Raw genomic sequence first — 12,646 nt, forward strand, 5'->3', positions numbered from 1 at the left:
TTGTGGCACAGCAGGTTAAGCCAATGCCTGTGATGCCAGCATCCCAAATGAAGGCTGGCTGCAGTCCTGGCTGCTCCATTTTTGATCCAGCTCCATGCTACCATGGCTCGGACCACAGCAAGAGAGGGCCTGAGCACTTGGGCCCCTGCCTCCACGTGGGAGACCCAGATGGAGTTCCAGAATCCTCAGCCACAACCACTCAGCCACTTGGGGAGAGAAGCAGCAGAAGGAAGATGTCTCTCTCTCTCTCTCCACCCATTCCCACTCCATAATTCTACCTTTCAAACAATTTTAAAAATGCCCCCCATTTCAGAAGGAGCCATGGCTGATGCCTATAAGGAAGGAATGTGTGTGTTTCCCCCACCCAGTATCTTAGCACTTAATCATACTCTCTCAACCCAATCACTCAACGTGTAGCCCACACTTCAGTCATGCTTACACAATGAAGTGAGAACTTTTAAAAAACGGAGTCCAGAGGACTCCTGGCCAGCTGAACCATGGCGTCTTACAGAAAGGCATGCCTGTGCCAAGAGGATGGCACAGCCTTGAAGTCCCCTCACTCAGGACCCTCCCAGACCTCATTCTATGTATGTCCTCATCCAGTTGCTTATTTGCATCTTTTAAAATTTGTTGTTTTTCACTTATTCATTTGAGAGGCAGTCAGACAGCTCCTATTTGCTGGTTCACTCCACAAATGCCCACAATGGCCAGGGCTGGGACAAAACCAGGAACTCAATCCTGGTCTCCCAATGTGAGTAGCAGGAACCCAATTATATGAGAACGTCTTCCCAAGGTCTGCACTGGCAGGAAGTCAGAGTCAGGAATTGAATCCAGGTACTCTGATGCGGGACACAGCATCTTAACTGCTGGGCCAAGTGCCTCCGCCCTTTCTGGTGAGCCAATCCATTTAAGTGTAATATTTCCCGGAGTCCTGTGAACAGCTCTAGCAAATTAATCCAGCCTGAGAAGGTGGTCACAGGAACCTCAAGGTGTGGTAGAGTTGGTAAGGAGCTCCAAGGCACCAGGCCTGCAACCGGGTCTGAAATGGGCAGACTCGGGAACTGAACCCCCAACCTGAGAGATCTGACACCAACTCCAAGTAGACAATGTTACCGATGAACTGGAGTACAGGACACCAGCTGGCAGCTGCTGCTATATCAGGCTGGTTGGGAAAAATCCTCCCAGTTTTTGAGGTCACAGAAGCCTCCTGGGTTGGTGACTGTAACGTCAAATCAGAGAAAAAGCTTTTTTTTTTTTTTTTCCCGAACACACTAAGACTAAGAACTGAGGACATTTACAGGTGGAAAAAAAAAAAAAAAAAAAAAAAAAAAAACAACACCGTAATTCTTTCCTTCTATTCTTAGCTCTGGCTGACTCCAGCTTCCCACCAATGCACACCTCGGAAGATAGTGGCAAAGGCTCACATAATTGGGTTCCTGCTACTCACATGCAAGACCTAGACTGAGTTACCAGTTCTCAGCTTCGGCCTCGTTGGCCCAGCCTGGCCCAGCCACTGCAAGCATCGGGGGACTCAACCAGTGGATGGGATCTCTCAATCTCTCTCTCTCTCTCTCTCTCTCTTTCTCAAGTAAGTAATTTTATTTAATTTACAAAAAAACTTGCAAAAATAATCTATTTCACTGCTTTCAGTTATTTTCTGCTTACCAGAAGAGATCTTATTTGTCTATTTAACGAATATGTATTGAGAGTCTATTTGGGGCCAAACATTGTTCTAGATGCTGGAAATGAAAGAGACAAAAAAAAAAAAAAAAAAATTCAAGTCCTGACATGTCAGGAGAGGGAAACAGAAAATTAAATAAGATACACTGTGTCTTAAGGATAATATATAAAGAAAAAAGCATAGAAACATGCAAGGGAGATTGTGAGCAAGAAGCAGGAATATACACACATGGGGCTGCCTACGTGGTATACGGGGTTAAGCCACTGCCTGCAGTGCTGGCATCCCATTAGGGACGCCAGTTATAAAGTCCCAGCTACTCCACTTCCAATCCAGCTCCTTGCTAGTACACCTGGGAAAGCAGCAGAAGATGGTCCAAGTGCTTGGGCCCCTGTATCCACGTGGGAGACCCAGAAGAAGCTCCTGAGTCCTGGCTTCAGCCTGGCCCAGCCGTGACTTGTTGCAGTAAGTTGGAGAGTAAACTAGCAGATAGAGGACCTCCATCTCTGTAATTCTGATTTTCAAATAAAAAAAAAAATTTATACAGCGTAGCCAGGAAAGGGTCACCAAGAAGGTGACATATCAGCAGAAGACTGAAGGAGGTGAAAGAACCAGATCCAGTAATGCAACCATCTGCGGGTGCAGTACTCCTAACAGAGGGCACACCAATTGAAAAGTAAGAAGGCCCTGAGGCAGGCCTGGTATGTGCAAGGAAAGGAAACCAAGGTGGTTAGAGTAAGTGAACAAAGGAGGGCAGAAGAATACAAGAGATGAGGTCAAGGTTAGAAGCCCAAGCATTTGCTATCTGTAGGTAATTGTTGTTGTTTTGGGTTTTATTTGTTAGCTTTATTAAGGTGTAACTGACAAAGTATATATTTAAAGTACACACAACATGATTTATGTATAGAACATGAAACAACAAAATCAACTAATGCATCCATCACCTCAGTTATCTTTAGATCTATCAGCAAATTTCAAGTATATGTTATTATAAGCCACAGTCGTGATGCAGTACTTTAGATTCCAAACTTACTGATCTCATCAACTGAAAGTTTGGGCCCTTTGACCAACACACCCCCACCAGGCCCTGGCAACCACTGTTCTCTGCAACAGTTTTTTAGATTCCACCTATAAGAGCGATCATACAGTATTTATCTGGCTTGTATTTCACTTAGCCTAATGTTCTCCAGATTCATTCACATTATCACAAATGGCAAGGCTTCCCTTTTTTTTTTAAGGTTTATTTTATTTTGAAAGGCAGAGTTACAGACAGGCAGAGGCCAAATGAGAGAGAGAGGGAGGGAGGGAGGGAGGGAGGGGGAGGGAGGGAGGGAGGGAGGGAGGGAGGGAGGGAGAGAGAGAGAGAGAGAGAGGTCTTCTGTCCACTGGTTCACTCCCCAGGTGGCCACAATGTGCCAATCCGAAGCCAGGAGCTAGGGGCTTCTTCTGGGTCTTCCACATGGATGCAGAGACCCAAGGATTTGGGCCATCTTCCATTGGTTTCCCAGGCATAGCAGAGAGCCGGATTGGAAGTGGAGCAGCTGGGACTCGAACCGCAGCCCACAAGGGATGCCGGCACTGCAGGTGGTGGTTTTACCCGCTACACCCCAACACCGGCCCCCAAGGCTCCCTTTTTTTCCATGGCCAAATAATATTCCACACATATACACCCCACATTTTCTTTATCCATTCATCAACTGATGGACACTTAGGTTGTTTCCATATTTTGGCTATTGTGAATATGCTAAAATGAGCATGGGAGTACATTATCTCTTTGAGATACTGATTTCATATACCAAATATTACAAGTCGGACTGCTTAATGGCTCCTTCAATTTACATTCCTACCATGTACAAGGGTTTCTTCTTCTTCATATCCTTGCCTATTTAACAGCCACTCTAACAGGTGGGAGGTGATTTCTCATTGTTGTTTGATTTGCATTTCCCAATATTATTGAAAAATTTTATATATCAATTGGCCATTTCTATCTTCTTTGGAAAAACATCTATTCAGGTGCTTTGCTCATTTTTAACTTTGGCTATCTGGGATTTTTACTATTGAGTTCCATGAATTATTTATATATTTAAATTAAAGCCTCTTATCAAATACATGGTTCGCAAGTATGTTCTTCTATTTCATCGTTGCTTTTTCATTTGATCGTTTCTTTTGCTGTACAGAAGGTTTTTAGCTTGATGTAGTTGTTTTCATTGATTTTGTAGCCTGTGCTTCTGGTGTATCTAAGAAAACATTCCTAAGACCAATGTCGACAGCATTTCCCCATGCTTTAGTTTTACGGTTTCAGGTCTTAAGTTTTTAATTCATTTTGAGTTAATTATTGTCTCTGGCATAAGGTAAAGGTCCAATATCATTCTTCTGCATAAAAAAATAGTTTTCCAACAGCATTTACTAAAAGGCTGTACTTCCCCATTGTGTGTTCCAGGACTATTCACTAGAGGCGGGTTAACTGGAAATGTGCGCATGTAATTCTGGGCTCTCAGCTCCATTGATCTACATATCTGTTTTTATGCTGGTATCATACTGCTTTAGATACTATAGCTTCCTAACATGAGAACAAGTTTCTGAAAAATGTATTAAAAGTATGAGTTTATTTTTGTGCAAAAGAACTTCGAGTGTAAAAAGGTTTTCTCATACATGGAAAATCCATATTATGAAAAACTATGCACAGATCTCAAAAAGATTGTTCACAACAAAATAAATTCATACTTGTAATTCTATCTTTCCACGAACTTTCTGAAGTAATTCCACATCGTTTAAAATCAAGAAGCATGATGCCTCTATGCCAGCCTAGTCACAGGTCATTGCAGACACTGGGGAGTGAACCAGAAGATGGGAGTTCTCTTTGTATGTGTGCACATGTCTGTGTACATGTGTCTGTCTCAAAGATTTTTTGGTAAGGTTTATTTATTTGAAAGGCAGAATTACGGAGAGACAGAGATCATGCATCTGTTGGTTCATTCCCCAAATGGCAGAGCCTGGAACTCTATCCAAGTCTTCCACGTTAGTAGCAGGGGCCCAAGTACTTGAGTCATTCTCCACTGCTTTCCCAGGTGCATTAGCAGGGAGCTGGATTAGAAGTGAAGCAGCTGGGACTCTAACCTGAGCCCATATAGGATGCTGGCACCCCAAGTGGCAACTTAACCTGCTGCACCATGCCAGCCCCACAAAGATTTTTTTAAAAAGAAATCAAGTGTAAGTTATCAAAGTGTACAAACAGCCTCATTTTCATATTTCCATTCATCCACTAACACATCATAACTGCACACTATTAAATTTTCTGCATGTAAAAAAAGAAGGTACACAAATGGGTCTCCTGCTCCAGACTGACACTACATCATTTCCATAAATAAATCAATTTGGCTTATAAATTCTTCTCTGGGAGAGGAAAGCAAATCTGAAATAAGCAAACCTATCATACATTCCCCCACATTAACTGCACGAAGGAAAGAAGAAAAAGTGAATGTCAAGTTTATGAACTGTCAGATAAAGAGCAGTTTTGTACCAGGAAGGGCAAAACAAAGTAGGGTTGGATTTCTTGGATCACTAAAGGGAATTAGGGAGCCATTTAAGTACCTTGAACAAGGAGGCACATATGACAGGACTTTTTCTTTAAAGATTTATTTATTTCAAAGGCAGAGTTACAGAGAGAAAAAGAGGGAGAGACAGAGAGAGCGAGCTTCCACCTGATGGTTCACTTACCAAATGGCCACAAGGGGTGGAGCTGGTTCAATCCAAAGCCAGGAGCCAAGAGCTTCTTCCAAGTCTCCCACAGAGCAGCCGAACTTGAACTGATACCCATATAGGATGTCAGCACTGCAGACAGCAGCTTTACCCGCTACACCACAGTGCTGGCCCCAATAAAATTTTTAAAAGAACAAGGACAGGGCTGGCGCTGTGGCACAGTGGGTTAACACCCTGGCCTGAAGTGCCGGCATCCCATATGGGCACCAGTTCTAGTCCCGGCTGCTCCACTTCCCATACAGCTCTCTACTATGGCCTGGGATGGCAGTAGAAGATGGCCCAAGTCCTTGCACTCCTGCGCCAGCATGGGAGACCTGGAGGAAGCTCCTGGCTTTGGATCAGCGCAGCTCTGGCCATTGTAGCCAACTGGGGAGTGAACCAGTGGATGGAAGCGCTCTCTCTCTATCTCTCTCTCTCTCTCTCTCTCTGTGTGTGTAACTCTGATTTTCAAGTAAAATAAATAAATCTTACAAAAAAAAAAAAAAAAAAAAAACAAGGGCTCAGAATAGCATTTACCCTGTTTTTCATTTTCTTTTTTTTTTTTTTTTAATCTTGACAAAGGTCTCTTAATGACTGGTTTGTCACTAAAGATCCAGTCACCAAATGTCTCTGCTGGGAAATGAAAGCTAGCTTCTTTAGGATGATAAACCCTGATCAAGGAGCCAACGCAGCACCGTAGTGGGTAAGGCCACTGCCCATGACACCAGCATCCCATATGGGTGTCAGACAGAGTCCCAGGTGCTCCACTTCCAATCCAGCTTCCTGCTGATACACCTGGGAAAGCAGCAGAAGATAACCCAAGTCCCGGGGACCCTGCACCCACGTGGGAGACCAGATGAAGCTCCTAGCTTTGGCCTGGCCCAGCCATCTGGGAAGTGAACCAGAAGATGAAAGATCTGTCTCTATTTGTCTCTCTCTCTCTCTCTTTCTGTGTCTCTCCCTCTAACTCTTTCAAATAAGTAAATCTTTTAAAAATAATAATTATAAACCTTGATCAACGCCAAGTTGAATCCCCTCAATCTAAAGGAATTCGATCCCTCTAACAATTCAGCCAACTGCCCACCTGTTCAGCTCATATCTCTCTGGGAGATCAAAGACAAAAATCACAGGGAGGGACGTAATTAATAGTCATCAAATTTCTACTCTCAAATGACCTGCTTTCTCCTTCACTCTAGATACTGCTAAGATTCCCTGGGGCCAGAGCTGTGATGTAGCGAGTAAAGCTGGCACCTGCAGTGCCAGCATCCATATGGGCATCGGTTCAAGTCCTGGCTGCTCCACTTTCGATCCAGCTCTCTGCTGTGGCCTGGGAAAGTAGTAGAAGATGGCCCAAGTGCTTGGGCCCCTGCACCCATGCTGGGGACCCGGAAGAAGCTCCTGGCTTCAGATTGTCCCAGCTCCGGCCACTGCAACCATCTGAAAAGTAAATCAGTGGATGGAAGACCTCTCTCTCTCTTTCTCCCTCTTCCTCTCTCTCTCTGCCTCTGCCTCTCCATAACTCTGCCTTTCAAATATAAATAAATCTTAAAATATACAGTCTTGTAATTCCATTTTCCACAAATTTTTTAAGCCACCCCATGACATGTTAAAAAAAAGGTCAAATCTAACTTGATTTAAATGTATAAGAAGGTATTAAATTGTTATATCATTTTTGATAATTACTATTTTGTGAAACTACAGTGTCATGATTCTATTGTCCCCTTATCAACTTTTGATTCCATTTTAAATTTATTCTGGGGGTATCTATGTTGATAAAGAAAAGCTACTGATGACATATCCATTGCTCAAAATAAATACTTCTGATAAAATTTTAAAGGAAATTCTTAATTTTTGTTCTACTAAGTAAACGTTTATTATGGAATGATTCTGCTCCTGATCTAAATGGGATTTTACTATTTATCTATTATCACTCACCAAAAAAGAAAAAGAACAAAAAAAGCAGTAACGTTCTTTTATCTAGTAGAAAGAAAATCCCATACACAAACAAGTTGGGTTTTCATATTTATCTTATGAAAATAACAACTGCGGGAGGCAGGCCGTTAGCCTAGAGTGAAGACACCAGCTGAGACACTCCAATCCGCACTGGAATGCCTGGTTCAATGTCCTGCTCCAGCTCCTGACTCCAGATTCCTGCTAATGCAGATCCTAGATGGCAACAGTATCGCCACCCATTTGAGACCTACACTGGATGCCCAGCCCAGCTCCCACCATTGCAGGCGTTTGGGGAATAGACCAGCATGAGGTGGCTCTTTCTCTCTGCCTCTCAAATAATTTTAAATTTATTTCATCTAACAAAATATTAACACAACTCATTATTTCAAAATCTTTCTATGTGGGGCCAGCATTGTGGTGTAGCATGTGAAGCTGCCGCCTGCAACACCACTTCCAATCCAACTCCCAGCTAATGGCCTGGGAAAAGCAGCAGAAGATGGCACAAGTGCTGGTGTCCCTGCTATTCATGTGGGAGACCCAGATGAAGCTCCTAGGTCCTGGCTTCCACCTGGCTCAGCCTGAGCCGTTGTGGCCATCTGGGGAGTGAACTAGCAGATTTGAAGATCTCTGTCTCTGTGTGCGTCTCTAACTCTGAGTTTCAAGTATTTTTTTCAAATCCTTCTATCTGTAATTCCAAGTTAATCAAAGGAATGGAGAAAACTATGCCATCCTCAGAGAGTTTGTAGAGTCCAAGTTAACCAAAAAAAAAAAATACATATTTAATTCCTGGACATTTTCTAATAGACCAGCACAGGTCTTAACACATGTCTCAAGAAAGTCTTTACCATTCACTAAATTATTTTTACAAGCAAGAAGAAAATCAATCTGATAAATATGAACAAATTATAGTCATTCTTTTTTGTTATTATATTTTAGGGCAAAAATTGACTTCCTTAGTTTTAAATAATAAAACTAAATTTTTATTAATAATTTTTTTAAAGGTGGAGAAAGGAATGGGTGCGGCAGGGGTGTGAAGAGAGAAACCTCCATCTGCTGATTCACTCTCCAAATGCCCACAACAACCAGGGTTCAGGGCTGGGCCAGGCCACAGCCGGGAGACCCAGATTTCAGTCCGGGTCTCCCAAGTGAGTGGCAGAGACCCAAGTACTTGAGTTACTACCTGCTGCTACCCAGGGTGCATGTAACAGGAAGCTAAAATTGGGAATGTTGAGCCAGGACTCAAATCCAGGCACTCAGATATGGGATGTGGATGTCCCAAGAAGCACCTGAACCACTGCCCATCCCTAAGGAGGATTTTCCAAATTTCTAATTTTTAGTGTACTAGTGAGCTGGAAACAACCATTCAGAATCCTGCTGTATCTGTAGACTTTATGTGTACTCAGGCAGGCATCAGAAGATCACTCCTACTGCCAATGACATTTCTGAAGAGTACCTTACCAAGAAACAACTTAGAATTCAACTGTTCTCAAGAACAATGCAATCATTTTCCTTCCTTCGATAAATTTTCACAATAAATGTAAGCCACATTTATTCTTTACCTTTTTTAATATTCCTAGGCATAAAGTTAGTTTATAAGAACATTGAGCAAAAATACTTATTACACATGATCAACTTTTTTTTTTTTTTTTTTTGCTTTATAGGCAAAAATTACATTTCCACGCAATGAAATAAGTGTTGGGTTAGATATCTCAAGTTAGTTATTAAGACTGACACTTTAAGCCGGCGCCGCGGCTCACTAGGCTAATCCTTCACCTTGCGGCACCGGCACACCAGGTTCTAGTCCCAGTTGGGGCGCCGGATTCTGTCCTGGTTGCCCCTCTTCCAGGCCAGCTCTCTGCTATGGCCTGGGAGTGTAGTAGAGGATGGCCCAAGTCCTTAGGCCCTGCACCCTATGGGAGACCAGGAGAAGCACCTGGCTCCTGCCTTCGGATCAGCGTGGTGCGCCGGCCACGGCAGCCATTGGAGGGTGAACCAACGGCAAAGGAAGACCTTTCTCTCTCTCTCTCTCTCTCTCTCTCTCTCTCTCGCTGTCCACTCTGTCAAAAAAAAAAAAAAAAAAAAAAAAAAAAGACTGACACTTTAACAAGGCCAAATTGACAATCTGATAACTGATCCTGCCAATTAATTTTCATCTATTGCAGGGTGTCACAGGCAGCATTAAAAAAAAAAAAAAAAAACACACCCTGCTGGTGAGTTCTCTGGTGACAAAGACAAGCGGCCAAATGTACAGCTGCATCAGCACAAATCCACGATCACTCTGTTGTATCTATCAACTTTACTACAAGCAAATCATGTGAGAGCTATCATCCTGGGAGAGTGCACCAATAATATACCCACCACATCCTAAAATAGCTGGTAACCTAAGAAGTCAAGTAATAACATCTGCTTCAGACACTAAATTGAAGAAATAAGATACCCCGCAATTCAAATCCATTCCTATTAAATCAATATTTAAACTTTAATTTTTAAAATTCTACCACACTAAATTCTGCATTCAGTGTAGCAGGAACATTTTTCTCTTTGCACCTGAAGAAATGTGTAAAATACAAAAATGACAACTGCTGATACCTCCAACCTCTCAGCTCTATGAGAGGTATTCATCCATGCACCTTCATCTAACTGTAACCTAAGAGAACCATACCTTCAAATGACAATAAAAATAATCTTCCAAAGGAGACTGCCTATTACTTACTGGTAACACCTGCAACCTAATCACTTTCCATTCTCAATTTCTCTTCTGACCTACAAATCTTTCCCATTATACACTGCGCACTGCAATGTATCTGGCACTTCAATCATCTAGGTTTTGCCTCTCCTGTAGATTACAGATCCCTGGGGATGGCATAGCTTCCTCCAGTCCTTCTTCCCGCCTGCAATTCACTGCGAAGTATAAATTAACCACAGCTGAACCTCAGTAACCTCAGGAGATTGGTTCCAGAACCTCCACAGATACCAAAATCCAAGGATGCTCCAGTCTCTTATGTAACATGGCTTAGTGCTTGCTTATAACCTACTGCACTTCCTCTAGTACACCTTAGATCATCAAGACTGTCCATAATACCTAACCCAATGAAAATGCTGTGTAAAGAGCCGTCCTACTGTATTTCTTAGAGAATAAAGACGAGAAAAGTCTGTACATGTTCAGTACAGACCCAATTTTTTTTTCAGAATATTTTCAATTCTTGGTTGAATCCATGGATGTGGAACCCCCTAGCTGGCAGGGTCAAGTGCACATGACACTGATCTGTTCGCAGAGAAGCCTCTCCTACTAACTGAACTAGGAATCTGTGTAGACACTAGGCACCTACCATTAACCCTTGACACGGTTCTGGGCCACTGAAGACTTTCGAATACATTTAGCAAAACAAAAATAAAAACAAACCTCAGCAACTGAACCTTTCAATCTCTCCTCCACTCAGTATCAGCAAGGAAGCCTGCAAACATTGACATCTGTATTTTTTTTTTTTTTGCATCAATCTTTGACCCAAGACATTATTTTTCTACAAGCCAGACTTTCAACGGCCTCTTTGGAGAAGATTTAGATTATATCTAGCTCTCTGTCCAAAACAAATGTTCCCTACAAGACAATTCAGAGTTCAGGATGTCTAACCAGGTAACATCAACCTTGATTAGCCATGTGGTCCTAACAACATTTATGAACTAACAAATCTTGCCATTATTTTTTTAAATTTCCACTGAGATGTAAGAATGCTTTCCAATAACCGATATTAAGAAAGATGCCTGGAGAGGTGGGGGTGGGAGCAAAGAGAAAAAAAAAAAATCGTGAAGAAACAGCCTAACAGACTGTTTCCACCTTTACCCCGAGAGAATTAAAATGGGGAAGGGGGGGAAATGGAGGCAGAACCTGTGATTCAGATAAGCCATAAAGAAATTAAGGTGCTGGATTTGCAAGCTGTGCGTTTTAACCCGCTACCCTTTCAAGACATTTTTTTTAACGGACTGCTTTAACGCACCGAATCTCTCGCCTCATCCAAGAGCAGCTGGATCTCATCTCCCCAACAGCCCCCGCCTCCCCCACACACGCACACGCACGCACGCACACCGCTGCCACTATGAGTCCCTGTGCCAAAGCAACCATCACGGGGGGTTGGGGGGGAATCAAGCCGTGAGGTTCCTTTTCCTAATCCTCTCTGAAAAAAGTCACAGTTCTTTTTCCCACAGAAAATTACCTATGCTAACGGGACGGGGGAAGGGAGGGGTGGAACCGGGTCATTAGCATGAAGCCCATTCCCCCCAGGGAGAAAATGGCATGAACTTCCACAGGAGACAACTGCTCTTCCCCTGTGGCCCTTTAGAACCTAAAAATCTTTCCTAAAAAGGGTTTTTTGAGGCTCTTCACTTTGCAGCCACACAGCTCCTTCAACATGTCCCAGAATGCGGGGGGTGGGGGGAGCCAATCAATCCCGCCATAGGAGGGAGCAGGATTCCGTTAAACAGAAAATGCCACTCTCCGCCTCCTCCGCCATCCCGAACCCTGACTGGCAAGGAGCGCGGGGGCGGCCGCGGGCGGCAGCGGCGAAGAGGCGGGACGCGACCGACACACGCACCGCACCGAGCACTGGCTCGCGGCTTTTAGGAAGGCTTAAAAAATGCCATTTCCTCCAGCCGGAGGATCCTCGCCGTGCACCAGCCCGAGCCCGGGCCCCGTTCCCCCCACGCCGCCCGCAGCGAGGACTCGGCCGGGCAGTGTCCTCAGCGCGGCCTCGGCGCCGGGCGCCCTGCGCCCCGAGGCGCGCGCTCCCCAGCTCGGGAGTTCCCCGGGCGCCGCTCGCCCACCCGAGACCCGAGGCGCCCGCGCCGGGGAATGCGTCGCACCTGGATGTAGTTGTTCTCGCAGTAATCAGCCACCCGCTCCAGATTGGTGTAACTGTCGAAAAGGGCCCGGCGGCCCCCCGGGATTTCCTCTTCCAGCAGCATCTGCAGCTCCGCCATCTTCACATCCTCCGCCTCCTCCTCCTCATACAGTCCGCAGAGGTAGCGGCGGCGGCGGCGGCGGCGGCAGCGCCAGGGAAACCCAAGACTGGGAGAGGAGGAGCAGCGGCGACCGCGGCTGCAACTCGGGAGGAGCGAGCAACACCCCCAGCGCGCGACAGGGGAGGGGGCGGCGGGGACGGGGGCGGGGCGCGAGCCGACGGACTGCGAGGCCGGTCACCGCGGCGACGGCCGGCCGAGCACGCGCACGCGCGCTCCCCGGCCTCCACCCCGGAGCGCCCGAAAAAGATTCCCACCCGCGCC

At 44.9% G+C, this 12,646-nt stretch overlaps 1 protein-coding gene across 43 annotated transcripts in view; it reads right to left on the reverse strand.

Moving 5' to 3' along the window:
* The window catches only part of ABI2 (abl interactor 2), a 109,326-nt gene extending 96,740 nt beyond the window's left edge, over positions 1 to 12,586 (reverse strand). For 30 of the 43 annotated variants that reach the window (XM_051848284.2, XM_051848282.2, XM_051848276.2 and 27 more), the window contains exon 1: positions 12,227 to 12,586. In XM_051848284.2, the coding sequence (XP_051704244.1) occupies positions 12,227 to 12,343 (117 nt within the window). In that variant the 5' untranslated portion in view covers positions 12,344 to 12,586. The remainder of the gene's footprint in view (positions 1 to 12,226) is intronic. The other 13 variants (XM_051848280.2, XM_051848278.2, XM_051848283.2 and 10 more) reach the window with 5 other exon arrangements.
* Positions 12,587 to 12,646: the final 60 nt, after the last annotated feature.

Source organism: Oryctolagus cuniculus, chromosome 3 (assembly GCF_964237555.1).
Source record: "Oryctolagus cuniculus chromosome 3, mOryCun1.1, whole genome shotgun sequence".
Classification (NCBI taxonomy): Eukaryota; Metazoa; Chordata; class Mammalia; order Lagomorpha; family Leporidae; genus Oryctolagus; species Oryctolagus cuniculus.